The sequence below is a fragment of the Thermobia domestica genome, chromosome 8, assembly GCF_964235325.1.
Source record: "Thermobia domestica chromosome 8, izTheDome1.hap1.1, whole genome shotgun sequence".
In the NCBI taxonomy this organism is placed as follows: Eukaryota; Metazoa; Arthropoda; class Insecta; order Zygentoma; family Lepismatidae; genus Thermobia; species Thermobia domestica.
In genome coordinates, this window is record NC_137461.1 from 13,390,431 (window position 1) to 13,409,499 (window position 19,069).

At 34.5% G+C, this 19,069-nt stretch overlaps 1 protein-coding gene across 1 annotated transcript in view; it reads right to left on the reverse strand.

Moving 5' to 3' along the window:
- Window positions 1-127: 127 nt before the first annotated feature.
- The window catches only part of LOC145691754 (uncharacterized), a 77,225-nt gene continuing 58,283 nt past the window's right edge, over window positions 128-19,069 (reverse strand). Inside the window, exons 5-8 of the mRNA XM_081767075.1 lie at window positions 16,251-16,295; window positions 11,432-11,608; window positions 8,453-8,464; window positions 128-144 (exon numbers count right to left, since the gene is read on the reverse strand). Of these exons, the coding sequence (XP_081623201.1) occupies window positions 128-144; window positions 8,453-8,464; window positions 11,432-11,608; window positions 16,251-16,295 (251 nt within the window). The remainder of the gene's footprint in view (window positions 145-8,452; window positions 8,465-11,431; window positions 11,609-16,250; window positions 16,296-19,069) is intronic.

Genomic DNA, 19,069 nt, shown 5'->3' on the forward strand with positions numbered 1-19,069 from the left:
ATCTTGAGAGCCCGTTACACATAGCTAGAAGCAAGTTTCGAAGAATATTTGTGTTAGCTCAGTGGCAACAAGTTGGATTTCAGAACGTAAGCTCGTGAGTTCGATTCCTATCTGGGTCAATGCTTTTTTATGAAATTCTATCTTCTGCAATGCAAGAGAAAATATATAAAATAATTATATTAAAATACATCAGTTATATATAAAACATCTAATCATTAGAGAACATAGTAATTATTATGTTTAAAATATAATCTCTGAGATAATTGTTCACATTACGTAGATATTCTATATGTGAATGTTAAATACAAATTAAGAAAATAACATCATCACAATAAATAGCTTATATAGTGTATTTATTTGCATCCATCTGTCATAAGGAGGGTACTTCTCAATATTCTCATTACAGCAAGTGATTTACGTTCTTGAAAGGTAAAGAGAATGTACGTTTATAAACAGAAATTATTATACAAACTCGAATCTTGGTTCCAGACACAAAACTGAAGAACCCCAAAACCATGTAAACAGGAAATCTACGAACACGAAGTCATGTCTGAGAGATTTTTTGTACTTTAGAAAGAAGAGAGAACAGGATTTTTTCCGAAAGGTTTCGCAATGCTTTTGTGTATGGAAGTGGTTTCTTTCTCTCCGCCTCTTATATATATATGTGTGTTATATGTGTGATAATTATGTGTTTTGGTGGGGGATATACGTATATCATATATATATATATATATATATATATATATATATATATATATATATATATATATATATACATATATATATAGTAAAAGCGATTGATGTTACTGTTGGTTACATAGTTCTTGTTGTTGCAGATAATAATAATTACATCTCGTATAGAGTTAAAGTCCAAATTTAACTAGCACCGTAAACCTTTGTGGCTAAGCCTATTAGGTACACGCTTTCGGCATGGGAGACCCAGGTTCGGACAGTAGCGAGAGCTCATGTAGTTCGGATTCTACGTTAATTAGTAGGCCTACGTCTCATATAACCTCACTGCTGAACGTGACGTTCAACTCAAAATCAAATCAATTGATTCAAACCCCATCGTCATGGTGGGCGATAAAGGATGAAAAATTAAGTGTCTGAAGTGACTGAGATTAGTTTGAAATCCATAGTTAGGGTTCGTCAAACTATTACAATCGCAATGGCATTTAATGCCACATTTTCACATGATCGACTGTCACTGGATTTTGAATTTACAGGGACAATATGAAAAACGTTGCTCATACACCTCTAAATATTTTAATGTATGTATGATTGTATATATTCCCGTGAAAATCTGGAATGTCTGCGGCAAAATTTTGCCAAGAGTGGGACACATTATTTTCAGGCTAAGAAAAAAATATTGTGGAAGTCAGATACACCAAGGCATGGAAGTTGGGAGGTATGACATGTAAAAGCTGTGTAGAACTACTGATCGTAGAGTGTTATCCATTGTTTTCTGTGTCGTTGAGATGAATAGCGAGGCACCTATTGACATTAACGTCCAAACTCATCCCATCTTCTCTGGATGAGGGGCTCGGAAATATAATCAATAAAATGTAAAAACTTACTTAAATATTGATAGTTTTCTGGGGCTGAGAAAGTGTTTCTAGTTAATTTCGAATATAGTTTGTACCCACTTCAAGATGGACTTTTTAATCGAATCAATTTCTCATTTTAAGAAGAAATAACCATTTCAACTAGTATATGTATCAAGCCAGATTTCGCAATCATTAAACAATTGTGTAGATGAATGTTTGGCCTTCAAATGTTATAATACATGTTAAAGTCAGAGATTGAGTGGGACAATGGGTCAAATGGGTGAAAATTTCTGAATATGTCAGTGGATCGTAGGTCAACGAAACGTGGCCCACTGCGAAACACTACTCAGTGTGACTTACACTGACCCACCGACTCATTCTGCTCAGTACCTCGCAGACACCATTTTCTAAACACTGCTCAGTTTGTCTACGTTTTACTTTCAAGATCTCCAATTTCCTTCTTTTCTCATTTGGTTTTAATCAAAGAAGTTCAGGCTCCTTTGGATTCAGCCTATGAATTTTTAGAGGTGCTGACTAGTGGAAAATATTGGTTTATTACAAATATACCCTTTGTAGTCTGTAGAGAGAATGGCATGGATCATGGATCAAAGTTAATGATGATGTATTTTTGTGGGTCGGAGATGGTCACAATTGTTCACAGTTGTTTATAATTGGTGGTGGGTTAGAATGGGTGATGGTGTGTCAATGGGTCACGTTTTGGTGGTGAGTCATTGTGGATCATGGTGAGTAGTATGTCACGATATGTGGTGGGTCAATGAGTTGGGAATCAAGGTTTCATTAAGCAGCGCCATCTCTAGTTAATATTGTATTAAAAAGGAGTGCCTCCGAATGTGTGCGTCGGCGATTTTCTCAAATTTTGCACATATGTAGTACCCAACCAGAAAGCAATAAAGCTCGAAACGGTTCACAGTCCCATCTTACAGAACTCGAGATAGAGGGATTTGTTTGATTGGCTAAATTAAGAACTCAACAATTTATCCTTCTACAAGGGAGATTTACTTCATCGTTTCCGTTGTGAAGTCCGAAAAATATGCGGCTAGTAAACTTAAGGTTGAATGTTCGCGCCCACCTCTGGGTATTTGCTTTTTCCTAGTGTTTTCTACACTGACCTGAATATAAACAAATCAGGCATATAGGCGATTTAACACATTTTAGGTTAGTAATTCAGTTGTTTGTTAGCGTTTTGTCGAGTCTCTGCTGCTGGGGTATAATTTTCAAAACGGAAGTGGGGCCACCACGAATCTCTGCTGCGGGATCACCAACTTTTGGCGAGAGATCGTCAGTTGCCGATCGGTGGTCCAATGATGCTTACGGCATGGGGGTTTGTATCTGAAAACTAACAGAATAAAGAAGCGTGATATCCATGAAGCCCGTTGGCACTCCTAAAAGTCTTAAACGATGAAACAGATGTCAAAACCGGAAACACTAATTTCTAAGGTACTCCGTATCGAGGTAAAAGCTTTGCACCAAGGTCACCCGGAGGGTATCAAAAGGGGTGCACATTTGAAAATGGCAAGGGAATCAAGTAGTATATAATTTAGAAGTATTACTAAAATTTGAAGTAAGATGGGAAGAGTCTCGATTATTTATGGTAAACTTGTGAAAATAGAGAGCGTTCAAGATGATAATAAATCCATCACTGAAACTCCGTGACTATCTCTAGAAATGTGAAACTGTGAAACTGATATCAGAAGAGGTCAACACTTGTCTTACCATTACAAAAGTATAATGCGCCAAGGTAAAACAAGAAATGCTCCATTATGGGTTTATTACATTACTAATATTAAATTCTACGATCCACGGTTGTGTTTTTAGACTAAGGCAGGGTGATTGTGAATTATGAAATCAATAGTAGAATACAGAAATGAAAGGAATGTCGTGCTCAGAATCAATCTTGCTGGGGCTAGCTCCTAGGAAAAAGCAAACCAAACAAAAACAAACTGTGGATTTTGTCAAAGTTTATGACGAACTGTCAACTTTATTTGTAACTAAATGTCATCTGGCCCATTATTATTTCCATTTCTATATTCTAGCATGAATTACATGATCCATAATCACTTGTCCTTAAGCCTAAAGGACATAACCGTGGAACATAGAATTCAACATTACTCATACAATAAAACTACAATGTGGCACTGTTTGTTCTACATTGGTGCATTATACTTTGCAATGATAATACAAGTGTTAACATCGTCTGATATCGGTTTCAGAGTTTCACATTTATGGAGGTGGCCACGAGGTTTTCAATGAAGGATTTATTACCATCTTGAACACTCGCCATTTTGCACAAATTTAGCATAGGGACTCGAGACTTATAAAATATTTCTTCTTCTAGCAATATTTTCAAATAATGTACTACTTAATTCCCCTTGCCATCTTGAAATTTTGAGTTGGACTTCTCCTGGGACAATCCGGGGGGCCATCGGCAAAGGTTTTTACCTCGACAGGGGATACCTTTGAAAATATTAAATATGTGTTTTCCGGTTTGAACATTTGTTTCACCGTTTCAGACTTTTAAAGGTGCAAACAGACTTCACGGATACTATGCTTTAAGCGTCGTTGGACCACCAATGGGCAACTAACAACCTCTGGTCAAAAATGGAAGGTCACTCACCGACGATCTTCGATTGCTCCACTTCCGTTTGACAATTATAACACCAGCGGCAGAGACACAACGGAACGCCAACGAACCACAACTTTACATCCCCAAAATACGTTTAATTGCCTATATGCATGAATTGTTTATATTTAATTGAGTCGAGAAAAAACTAAAAGAAATACCCCGGGGTGGGCGCGAACTATCAACGTTACGATTACTAGACACATGTTTTTTTGACTTCCCCACGGAAACAATGATAAAAAGGTTGCTTGTTGAAGGATCAATCATTGAGGGCTTCATATAGCCAATCTGACATATCTTGTGTTCTAGGAGATGTTACCGTGAACCGTTTCGGATTTATTGCTTTCTGGTGGGGAAAATTTGAGCATAATTTGAGCATAATCGCCTACGTACACATTCGGTGCCTCTTCTCCTTAGTACAATTTCAAAAAGAAATGTGTGGGTCAATGAAAATTTTATCCACGACCCACCATGACCCACTATCACCCGCCACCCAAATGACCCATTGACCCATTGAGACCTACCACCCATCGTGATCCACTCTGACCCACCACCAACTATTAACCACTCTAAACCATTGTGACCAACTCCGACCCACCAAAACCTATGAACTCTGATCCACGTGCTCCTCTCCATTGACTAAAGATGTTACTCTTGTAATAAAACAAGACTGTGAAATTGAATTTCTACCGTCAATCTCTCAAGCACCCCTCTGTTACAATACCGATGGAATTGACCTTTACGATATACAATGCTAAAATGTTTCTGATCTTAAGAATTAAAATGAATTTAAATTTATCATATATAATTATTTCTCTTTTCGCTTACTGATACATTGCAGTAAAAGATAGGATGAAATTTGAGGTTTCAAATCAAGGTAAAGTAGACCAACGTAAAAAAGAAAAACTAGTTTTCTGTATAATTAAGCATGCCGTACTAATGGAAAATACCCATATAATTAAGCTTGCAATACAAACTTTATGGGTATTTTTCTCACAATTTTAGAGCTTGATTGCCTTATGCTCTGAACGCTCCATATATTAAACACCAGCTTCAGGAATTATTGTAATAGGAAGCAGTAGGTATAAAATGCGAAGAACTGTAGTTTTAATTTCTCAATTTGTGTCTCAACAAATATCGATCGTTTTCGATTATTTTTACAAATGAACCCACTATGAATTTAAAATATATATAGATTTCCCCCAGCTCATAAAATATCACTTTAAAAAATGTCAGGGCATGTTCTGTTAATTTTTAATAAATAGTTATGTACCGAATTTCAGTTCTCTAGGTTGAGCGGCTTCTGAGATACTCAATGTTTCGCAAAAATTCGGACCCCTACTTCCCCTAAGGATATGTATTATAATGAATGTGATACGCGTATGATAACTTCCCAGTTGGGATTGGGGCCTGACTATATACCAAACGTCATTTCATTTCACCTTTCAATTTAACCGTGATGATCACGCAGACTTGGTTACTTTCAATATTTTATGTAATAGCTCATATCTTACAGGTGACTCAAAAGTATTTTTCCAACAGTTAGCTCCTCTAAAAGCTCACATGCTGCATCTAAAAATCAAACTCCTATCGTTATTGCCACTCTTACTATTGCAAAATCAAAATACAAAACCGACTGAACTTTTTCATTAGAAACAAATGAAAAAGAAGAAGTAATGGAGATCTTGAAAGTAAATCGTAAACAACGTCACCAGTGTTCAGAAGATGCTGTTTACAATGCACTAAACAGAATGTGTAGGTGAGTCAGTGCGAGTCACGATCAGTTGTGAGTGAAGTAAGTCACGTCGTTTTGACCCACGATCCACTGACCCACTCAAAAATCTTGACCCATTTCACCTACTTAGCATCCGACCCATTGACCCATCTAATTAGTGAATTTATTACAGTTAAATACCACTCAGTAGATGGTACAACCAAGCAACTAAAATAGCAGATGGGAAACATGTTCTAAATTATTTTGATATTTCTTACACTATCATTAAACATATTAGAATAGTAAAAGAGGATTGTTCATATAATAGTATATTTGGTCTTGATTTTTTAAGTTTCACACAAAAAATTAAAATATTATTTAATTTTTAAACTTTCCACTCTTCAAATATGTTGCCACTAGGCACGGGTCTAGTTGGACTAAATGATTTGACTCTAATATCGGTTGATTTCTATATTTTTAAGTCGCTACGTAACCACCTAAGTGCTAATGGGGGCTTAATTGGACTTGAATTGAAAGGAGAACTATTTACCTAAGCGACCACGAAACTATGGATTCGATACTAATATCCGTCATTTTCTAGCATTTTCGAAATGCATCCCGACAGCACTCTTTTCCAGACGTAAGAAATATGGTTGAAATTGCTCTTGACGTACCAGAATTATATTGAAACACACACATACATCCACTTTTATATATATGAATACAGAATGATCGAGACAGCGAGTGAGCGAGAGAGGGAGAGAGAGAGAGACTCAAGGCATAGCCACGTCCACATTGCAAAAGCATATATCAGGTATTGAATTGAAAATCTATCTAAAGACTTTCTGCTGTGGCATGCTTCACAAGAACAATCCCAGGCTGGTTACGTAACATTTGGGGTTCATAAATTTCTTGCGACTTTGGATTATCTGTTTATACCCTCTCTTTATGCCTCGGATAATCTTTCAAGAACATAAATGACATGCGGTAATATGAATGTTGAGAAGTAACCTCTACATGACAAATAGTTGCAAATAAATACACTCCATAATTTATTTATTGCTATTAAACGGTTTTCTTAATTTGTATTTAACATTCTCATATATAATACCAACGTACTGTGAACACCTATCTCAGATGTTATATTTTAAACATAATAATTATTAATAACACATATGCACTCGCTAAATTACACAGGCCTGCATTATTTCGATAATGTCATGTTTTTCGACATTGGACGATGGATTCCTATGTATCCTGGTGTAGTCAATCCAAAAATGATCTCAGTTCTGTCCATCACGTTAGAATTGTTTGCAAATCGCAAGTGTCACAATGTGTTATATGTCTAAAACCATCACAAATATGAGACGTATGTACAGATATCAGGACATAGGAAATGTTGTCATTTGTTTGTTTGTGATAACAACGAATCGTTTGTGACATAAACTGGCAGATGCAGCACTTCAATCATTAAACGTGGTGCACACTGCAACTGTTAATTCTGGTGCAACCATATATCTTGCGTATTTCGGTGTACAAGTATGACATCAAGACAAAATTTGGGCACCCCACTATGTTTGCTATACATGTGTTGAAGACGGTGGTTAAAAGGAGAACAACAGGCTTTCAGATTTCGCGCTCAGATGGTCTGGCGCGAGGCACAAAATCACAGTCCTGATTGTGATGTTTGTTCAACCAATGTTTACGGTTTCAATATCAAGACTAAAAGGAACATCGTCTATCCAAAGTGCCATCGGCGTCATGTCCTGTCCCTCATGGTCCAGACGTGTCCGTGCTAGTGCAACCAGAACGTTTGTCGAATAGTTCCGAAAATGACGGTCGTGAAGTCACCGACGAGAACAACGAGGCTTTGGAACCTGGCACGTCTGCACCACAACCATTTACATAATCGGAACTGAACGATGTAATTCGTGACTTACATCTCACCAAACAAAGGACAGAACTACTTGGTTCCAAGCCAAAAGAAAAAAACTGTTCGCAACTGGCACTTCGTTGTTCTGGTCCAGACACAAAAACAACAATTTCTTCCAGACTTGTCGGAAGGAGGAGACTTAGCAATCTGGTATGATGTGTGTAAACTGTTTCAGACATTTAACATTCCATACGAAAGCACTGATTGTAGGGTACTCATTTATTCCTAGAAACAAAGCCTAGCAGTTGGCCTGCTTCACAACGAAACCAGTTATGCATTAATACCCATAAAACATTCTGTACACTTAGAAGATCGTTACGAAAATTTACCATTTATGCTTCAGGAAATGAAGTAGGACGATCATTAATGGGTCATGTGTGGTGATTTTAAGTTAATATCGATTATACAACTACGTCATTAAGTCGCAATTTGTGATAGTATTTCGACATATACTACATTTGGTGCATTGCGATTTACAAATGTTGAAAAATATAACCATTGCAAGCTAGTGTTATTTGATACTTGAGTTAATAAATAACAGTATTTCAAATAAATGAAAACTGAGAAATATATTCCAGCGTTATTTCTATTTTTGCTTGCTTTAATGTTCAACTTACCTGTTATATTACCTGCAAAATAAATTTGAAAATAAATATTAAAAGGAATACCAAACACTAAAGAAAAATGGTGATCTATTTTATGTTACGAACACGATTTAAAAATGGTACATATTCTGTTAAATTTCCGTTGCGAATAATGCAAGTAACATAAGAACAATGAGGTATATATCAAGAGTTCTCTATTATCATTTAAGTTAATATTTCCCATTGTAGGTCTGTAACAACTCAAATCATTTCTGTAAAATTTTAGGAAGTATATATTGCTTTATTTCACACTTAAAATTACATACCAATACAAAATCGCATACAGATTTTAAAAGCTTATACTTGTGTATTATATTCAAGAAATCAGTTCTTTTATGTAATGCCAAATTTTTGTAAATAACCTTGGGATTATATACATCGATAAGATAAAAGAGGTGAAATATTTCATTTTTCCATAGTTAACTTAAATCTTAAACTGCAACCACCTGTAAATGTATGTATTATAAGTTAACTTGATTCCTTGCCGCACAGAAGTTATCACAAATGACTTACAACCTCTAGTTATGCTTTCTCCTATCACTTTGTATACAAATTTTTAATTGTAGTTTGAGTGTTGTACTAAACTGAGTATGCTGAGCTTTGTTCGCTTTAAACCTACTACGTTCTTTTATGTGCCCCTCCTAACAAGTGTAAATTTTCCGCATGCAAAACTTACGCGCTGCTCTTAATAGGTACTTGTCGATACTTGCTATAGCGACATGCGGTTCCTAATAAGAACACGTCATAAATAATTGTTACTAATATTAACTTTAGATATGGAAGGCAGAAAAATATGGAAGGTCATGAAAGTAGAATAAATTATGGCGGAACTATAACACCCGATCTCTTCTTTGAGAGAAAATAAAGGAAGTCCTCGTCATTCGGTCTGATGAAGAGTTGGTCGTGAGTGCGTTTTGCAATGATGATAATGACGCTGTTTATGCTCCATCTGACATTAATAAAAGTTGTATTTGTTTATGTTTCCTTCAAAAGCAACCCATGAATATTTACCTCCAAGAAATTATACCGAATGGCAATATTATAAACATTTCAATACAATTATTAAAATGTGGTTTGATTTTAAGAAACATCTGCACTAAATGTGGATTATTCCTGCAGATTTAGGTGCTAAATCAGAGATTTAATGCGATAATAAACATTGATTTTTAATTTCCTTATAAGACAGTTGTTGAGTTTTGGGAAGTGGAAGACAGCATGAGTATAGAATTGCTATCAGACTTACTACGTGTACGCATGAAAACCACTATTCATTTCACGTTTTGATACATGTAATTAAAGCGAATAATCCATAATAAGATTTAATTACTTTTACTCACATAAATTCATGTCTGTGAGCCACAAATCCCGCATACTTGAAATATTATGTCTTTATGCCGTCCTTTGAATAATATTATTAATCGGAGGCGCGGTGGCTAAGTGGTGCCGGTGGGTGTAGCCGAGCGGTCTGAGGCGTTAGGCTGATGATCGTGAGGTGAAGCCCATTGGGGGTTCGAGTCCCTCTGTAGTAGCAAGGGTGGAATTTTAACTGTCCTCGATGTTTCTGTGTTCGTATCCCTGTTGTGTCTAGTAGTCCTGAAAAGTGGTTGAAGTAGAAAATAAGTCAGGAAGTTTTTATAAAAAAAAGTGGTAGAGCTTTCATCTCCGGTGCTTGGGGTCCCTGGTTCGATCCCAGCACGCGCCGTGTGGACTTTGTTGTGTACACACACCGTGCTCGTGGCTTTTCTCGGGGTTCTCCCGTTTCCTCCTACTTTCTTCATTCCGCCATTTCACTCATTTCTCACCATCACCGTCTCCGTTAGGCTAACCGGCATAATCGTTGGACGTAAAACTTAAAGATTTCATTTCATTTTCATATTATTAACCATTATATGATAGCAATCGTTTCAATAATAGAAAATATTACGTTTGTTCTTGTGTATGATACTTTCATAGTAAACCGTTATGTAACTTTGGAAACAACAATAGATCTTCTTTGACTAAAGATGAAACATGTTACAAAAATATATTAATGACATGATAATATCTGTAAAATGCCATTAAAATTACCTGATATTCGTATACATTCGAAGCAATGTACTATAACAAATATATATTTTTCTTTAATCTTAAAAATAACAATGTAAGATAACCAAAGTATATTTAATCCACATTAGAAATTTCCTTCTCAAGTTGCTTCCATATAATTTTTTACTTGAGTAGTGTAGACTGCTTGTACACTCGTTAAGTTTTAAAGTTAACAAAAGATATTGAAAAATAGATTTTCGAATTAAGGTTACCTAATGTATATTTTTAGCTGTTTCCCGAAACTATAAAATTTAAACTATAAGATTTTACATGTTTTGAAATATTTACCAAAAGATAACGGTTTCATTTTTCTCGATATATTTTATCCAGATTCGTTATTGGAATGATATAACTGTCATCATAAAACACAAGGATTTAGAAGTTTACTAACTTGAGAGAAATGAACTATTATAATCTGAAACTAAGAAAAATTAGGAATGTATGGTTAGTTTTATATATATGCATTTTATGACGTGTAGTATATACGATTTCTAACCGTAAATTTGAACAGCTTATAATAGTATCCTGTGGCTGCTAAATGCATGTCCAAATGTTAATTCTCCAACCATAGTACTATTGTATTTATCTGTTACTTCACAATAATGATTTTATGAAACGACTTAAGTGAGCCCTCCCAACTTTCAGTTATCAAATACACGCTATCTGATGTATAAATACAAAATTTATCTTCCGTCCAACAATAATACTACGGTCCCCAATTACTTGAATTATTGAATAAAATAAGAGGCGAACACAAATTTTGATGAAGTAATGGAAATTAGCAACCAAGAATTCAAAAATTCTAATACTTTATGACTTTATAAATTACACATACAAAACATAGTATTTATAAGTTTAATCACTTACGGCGGAAAGGGCAATAATGTTCTTCAATGCAGTTGTGAGTAAACTCACTTCGAACGTATCCTTGTTTGCAAATACACCCATCTGCGCAAATTTTAAGACAGTTGAAATGTTCTCCACTCCCACAGGTTCTCTGACACATAGCACCGCAAGGATCATAGCGTTCGGTACTTCCGCACTCTATAAGAGTTATGATTATACAAATAATGTATGCCCAATTATCTACTTAATATTATATGCATTATTTACATTATATGAACAGTTAGACAATTATTGAATAGCAACTTTCTTAGCTCAATGAGCTATACAGACCAACTCTAATGTGTTGTTTCTAACATCAAAACAAGAATGAAAAGTGGGGTAGTGACCCTGTTCGGAAATGTACTTACCTTCACATCTAGGGCTGACCAAAATTGTCATAAAACTAAACTTCAACACTTACTATTTCGCAATCGAGACATCGTGGGATGTCGGTCAATATCGTAAATCAAGTCATACATGCACAAGCCAATGAGTCATATGTCATTAAACAGTGATGGATGTACTGGAGATTCAACACAGGTTATAATTTCAGATATACTCCAACATATTTTTAGTTTTACTCTGATTTTCAGATGGATCCAAAGTAGGACAAAAATGAGACATAGGCAGAAAACACAGAGTGCTTCAACGACAAAGCTGCATCTGTAACTAACCACCAGCACCATGGTTTCTACTGATCGAACTAAAGAGAGTTCTTCTTTTTATTTTTTTGTTTCACCCTTATAAGTGAAAAATTGAAAATTACCGTATCAAAATTCACCGTAACTTGCTTTATTACGAACAGAAGGAACCTAAAGGTGGCCCTTTCTAACACTTCCTACACTTCATTCCGTGTCCCTGACCCACCTTGAAATAAAAGGTATATCTGGAAATATAGTTGAAAGAATACCTAATAAATTTCCCTTTGGGGAATTTCCTGCAAATACATTGGACATCGTTCAACTATGTATCTTTGGATTCCAAATGCACAATTTCTTTTGTTTTGCAATAGGCTGCAATTCCACAGTTCGTCAAGTTTGAATTAGCACGTGTTGAAATGTAGCTTTTCTAAGATTTTTGTACACATTTAAATATGAAACTACGAAATTTTCCCCACAGGTGCATTACAACTTATTATTTAATTTTGATCAGACGAATCACTTCTTACAGTTTGTTGGTATAGTTCGTAAACATTATATATAAGACATATCATCGATTAATAATTACATAATATTGTTAATTATTAATTACAGAATACATATTATATATATATATATATATATATATATATATATATATAATACATAATATTAATTAACTCTTCTATCGAACTTGTAATATGCTATATTCTTTTGTAATTACACTTGAAATGATGACAACTAATATTCGTTTAAAACAAAATACAGTATTTAGAACATTTCAATTTATTACTTCTATCAAAACTCATGTTTCAATAGGTAAATCTGAAATGTTTAATGTCCCCATTTAAAATATCACTTCACTAAATAATTCGTATTAGTTTTTCAATCTAAAATAACGAACTAGAAAAATAAATCACAGAACAAAGCCACGTTTGTTTTAAAAAAGTAACTCTGTGACAGTTTTTCCAACGAACGGAACATATTGGTTTCATCACACACTGTCGTTCCCATGTGACCATAGAAACTTCAGTATGATGAGATATGGATCGTTTCGGCAAAAAGTAACTTTATGAAATAGGCAGAAAACTGTAAGTTAACGTTGTCACATGAAATTTCGTATATGTATAGTCCCTTTAGAACAATTGTTAAAAATTTCATTGTATATACATAGCAAAATACTTTAAAGTGGTATTACAGCTCTGTAGAAAATCGTATTTAAATGAAATTGATCACATTTGAAAGAAAAGCTCATATATTTTTGTGCCTGTAAACAAAGAACAAAAATGGACAAAACAATGCCAATAATGGAAAGAATCTAAAACAGAAAAAGTAAGTTCACTCGTGTTTACTTTGAGCTCAATAATTAGAGAGCACACTTGTGTTTTTATGCTCACTAATATGTTATTTCCACAATTGGAAGAAGCAGAAGGCAATGGCTTTATTATTCATCAAGTTGGAACACTTCCTCACTAGCACTTATATGGTCGGGAACACTGGAATGAGCGCATTTCAGGAAGATGGATTAAACGTGCCGGAAATGATAATAATATCTTCTAGAAGTGGCAGCCGAGGTCGCCTGACTTGCAATTATGTGATTTCTTTTTATGTAGTTACGTCAAGAATTGTAATGTACTCCCATTGCCTCAAAACCTGCAAGAAGTGCAAGTTCGTATCAGTGCTGTCATCCAGTCTGTTTCGTCAGGTATGTGTATGTCTATCTGTTGGAGAGTGTGTGACATGAATAGGAATATCGTCTTGATGCCTGCATCGCCACTAATGGGGCCTACATTCAATGTCTATGATGTATAGTAAAACCTATATGAAATTTTCTTTCAAATTAGACAAATTTCATTTAAATAAGATTATCTGAAGACACGTAATACCACTTTAAACTATGATACTATCTTATGGACACTCTGTATTTTTAATACTGTTCAAAATTAACTTGTCACAAATTAACAAATTTTAAGCCCTATGCGCAAACTGTAAATGCACCGTTGTGATTTTAAACATGTTTTGTCATCAATATAAAGTAAAAATAAAATAATTTCATATTATTAGGAGGGAAGAACAATACTTTACAATATAGGCGAAATTGGAGGTTTTGTTCATTTTTTCAGATGTTAGGGCATTTTGTAAATGAAGAATAAATATATGACTTATTCAATATGTTTCCTTTACAAGGAAGATAATACGCAAATTTAAACACTTGTACAAATCACTATTCTCAAATTTAATTACTTAAACCATTTTACCGCAACGCACTTTGAAATTTATTTAAACATTGTAGGGAAATATCATTTTACATATATTCGTTTCTGACATCGGAATATAAAAAAGAAAAAAGAACAATGTTATAAATGTATTATTTGCTCACACAAGTTTGTGATAAATTTGTTTATATTACTCTATTAGTGCCTACATTTATATTGTCTCCACATGTGTATTTCCTAGTTAGCAATATGCAAATTTTCCAATTGTTTCATTTATAAAACAGAGTCGGGACCAACTTTGATGCAACTATGGTTCAGGGTATTCTTATATTTTAGCGCTTTTATTAGCGAGTACTTTGTACACAACAACATGACACTTACAATCTATGATACACTAAACGAAATAACCAATATCTGTGGTGGATAATTTTTCATCATAGAAAATATTTTGACTCTTATAATTTAAAACAGTGTTAAATGTCTTGTTTAATGATTATGTTATACTTTACCGGAAAAACTGGAATTTCTATGTTTTCGTACGTGAATAATCATTAAAAACTACTTATCAATAGAGTGGTTCCTTAGAAACAATGCACTTACTCAGAAGAACGAGTAAGGCTTTCACGAATTATGAATTAATATTTAGTTAGATATGCTATTCTGAACTTTTAAATACAAAAACCTCCAGGATGATTCTTTTGAGTGAAAAAAAAACAATGACTAGTATCAATGTTGTTCCTCAGCTACACCTCCACCTCAACATGCCCCGTTGTCAATATACTATTCATAGTGTAAAGAGGTTTGTGCAAAATTATCTTCAAAATACAGAAAGCTAAAGCAAATGTTAACAGTGGGATTTCTTCCTAAAGTTGTTAGTGCTTTTAAGATGGTGATATGTGCTATTTTGGATTATTTATTATTTTTCTTGTTTGTATTCTTCACCTTACAAGATTACTTGCTTACCGTGCGAATTAGCTTTTTTCTGCACCTCGTATAACGCTAGACTATGTCGGATACACTCTGTTAGCGTTCAACGGATTTCAACTTGATGATGCAGAAATGATCTATTTCATTCCGAAGAATGATCTATAGTTGCGTAGTCCTTACCTTAAATATATATATTATTTAAAATGTAAATTGAAATCAATTTATATAAAGAAAAGAAGAATTGTAATTCTTCTGGACACACTCTGACAGGCTGTGACATAATACACTTATCAAATGCTGAATTAGGATATACCAAGAAATTTTAGCTAGGTATCAGCTACTACTCACAATTTCTCGATAGATAATTCACTCTTAAAATGTAGAATAAAACTTCAAATGGTGGGTTCGGATATTTGTGTGGAGCATCATTCGTTATTGATTTCGGAAATTATAAGAGATACACGTAATTATTTTCATATGAGTTAAAATATTTCGCATTATTTCCTTCCGCCTATCAAAAACATAATTTTTATATACTCAAATTATTATGCCAAAGGAAAAATTCACATAATGCTAGATAGTTAAGTTACTTGGTACTGTCTATTAACGACGAATACTTTACTTTTAAAAATGTGCCACCTACTTGAGAGAACGGTATATGTTTAAATAAGGTATGTAAATTTATTACATTAGGAGAGTTTAGTGGAAGTATACACGTGTCTTAAGAGTCAAGGAGTATATTTCTATCCAATTATTCTTTTCAAAATCCCTCAAATTTCAATTCAGTGCTTACTGAATTCAATTTTGACTAAATTCCTTTACTAAAATGAATGCTACTATATTGAAAAAAAAATCCCTTTACTATTGATAAAAATATATCACATCAGAACACTTGTCAGATTTTTAGTGTGTTCCATTTTGTAGAAAATACAATAATAGTAGAATTTTACTTAAGAAAATGAAAGTAATATTATTGCAGTGATGCGTACTTGCTATATTACAAAATATTAACTAACTTACCTTGATTTCCAAACTTGCTTCTGAACTTACTTCCAGTATAAGCATCTGTTTCGTAGTTGTCACCAGAACAATTCAATTAATAAACAAGAGTTGGTATTCTTATATAAGTGTTGAGTCGTTTATATTAAAAAGATCTTATAACTTATAAACTAATAGGCACATATTGCTGAAATTTCCATAAAAATAATAAAAATAACTCTATCCATCAGGACTCTGGACCTCACTAAAGAAAAAAATAAGCACTTCTGACCAGAGTATATACACTTGTTTATTAAAAAGTAAATCACAGTGTAACGGTTTCGACAACTTAACGTTGTCTTCATCAGACACTAATTTAAAGAAATATCTTAGAGCATAGATATTTATACTAAAATGAAAGTACTCAAATTCCTTGTATGCATAGGAAGCCACCTGAGTCGTACTTCCCCGGGCGTCATCTGTCGGCCACCTGCATTGACTTAATTATCCTCCCACCTGTGTTTATCTTTTCCAGACATCTGTGGCACACCTGTAATCTATAATTGACCAGTTGCCTTAAAACTTTCTCTTAATCTTCCTTTGATGTCTATTAGATATAAATAACAGACTATACTACATACAACCTTTTATAAAGACAGCAATATAAATATATATATAGATATTAAAAATAAACTATAAAATATAACAATATATAAAATTCCATGTAAGTATAATATTCTTCTCAAAAATGTAGGCGGAAGAAAAGTAGGTAACAAAGTGTTGAATACTGAAAAGTTGAAAAACGAGGAAATAAGAAATCTTTTCGTTGAAAAATTCGAAGAAAAATGTTCAAACGAGGAAAGGATAGGCGCAGGTAGAAACGCACGGTGGGAACATATTAAACGTTGCTTACAGCAGGCTGCAGGAGAAGCAATAGGTTACCGCGAACACAAAACTGCTAAGAAACCATGGGTTACAGAGTAAATGTTGCAGTAAAAGATAGAGAGGAAGATGTGGAAACAGGTTAATAAAGAAGAGGGCAGAAAGATGTACGGAAAGTTAAATAATAAATTACGAACAGAAGCAGACAGAGCGAGGGAAGAGTTTTGCAAAATAAAATGCGAGGACATAGAATGCGAGGAAATGGGAAACAAGGAGGTATTATGATGGCAGTAGAAAATAAGAATGGGAAGGTAGTCAGCGAGAGAAATGAAGTCATAGGAAGGTGAAAAGAATACGTTGAAAACTTATATGAGAGTAGAGATAGACTGTGTAGCCTAAATGTTGAAGTAGAAAATGAACTAGGCGAGAATGATAAAGGATCTAGTATTCTTCGGGATGAGTTTGAAAAGGCTATCCGAGATTAGGAATGGAAAGGCAACCGGAATAGATAACATACCAATCGAATTCATTAAAAATATAGGACACAAGTGAAAGAAAGAATTATTGCGACTCTGCAATGAAATATATGAAACAGGTGAATGGCCAAAAGCCTTTCTGATAACGATCATGATACCGATGGCTAAGAAATCGAACCCAAAGAGATGCGAGGATTATAGAACTATTAATCTCATATCTCATGCAGCTAAAATTCTGCTCCGAATACTGAAGAGGAGGTTATTTGAAAGAACAAATAAAGATGTTGAGTAGGAGCAGTTCGGGTTCAGAAGAGGTAAGGGTACAAGAGATGCAATCGGATTATTAAGGGCGATCGGTGGAAGATTTATAGAAAAAGGGAAAGAGGTGTATGTAGTATTTATTGATCTAGAAAAGGCTTTTGACCGCGTGAATTGGGAATTGTTGTTGGGAGTTCTAACGAAGATAGAGTTGGAATGGAAAGATAGAAAACTCATAAGAAACTTATACAGGAACCAACAATTAAGTGTTAGGATAGGTGAAGGACTGACGGAAGAGAGTGCAATTGGAATTGGAGGTCGACAAGGATGCTGACTCTCGCCAACACTATTTAATGTCTATCGAGAAGAAATAGTGAAAAAGAGCCTACATAATGATGATGGCATTTCGGTAGGAGGTAGAATGATTAGATGCACAAGCTCTGCAGTCGATATGGCGCTTCTTGGAGAATCTGAAAAGAAATCAATAAGATGTTAGAAAAAAATGAGAAAAGGCTTTGAGGAATATGGAATGAAAATAAGTGTTAGAAACACAGAAGCCATGGTGATTGGAACGAAGGGATGTGTGTCAAATATAAAAGTAGGAGGGGAGAAAATAGAACAAGTAAATAGTTTTCGATATCTGGGTAGTATTCGCAGTAATAACATGAAGTGCGAACGTGAAATAAAAGCAAGGACAGGAATGGCGAAGGAAGCCTTTAGGAGGAAGAAAAGTCTGTTTTGTGGGACCTTGAACAAAGAGTTGAGAAAAAGACTCATAAAATGCTTCGTGTGGAGTGTTGTACTGTATGAGGGGAAACGTGAACATTACGTAAAGGTGACGAAAATCGACTGGAAGCCTTCGAAATGTGGGTGTGGAGAAGAATGGAAAGAATTAGTTGGGTCGAGCGGAAAACGAATGAGAGAGTGTTAGAAATGGTGGGTGAGAAAAGAACACTTTTAGATATTATTAGGAAGAGGAAAAGAAACTGGTTGGGACATTGCCTAAGAAGAGATTGTATTATGAGGGACGCCCTAGAGGGTTAGCGGGAAAGAAAGGGAGGGAGCGAAGGAGACTACAATTAATGGATAACATTAAAACAGCAAGATCATACGCGAAGACGAAGAGATTAGCGGAGGATAGTAAAGCATGGAAGCTTCTCAGCTGCGGCAAGTGACCTGCGAATAAAGGCAAAATACCTATGATGATGATGATGATGATATAACTATATACAATATTAAACTATA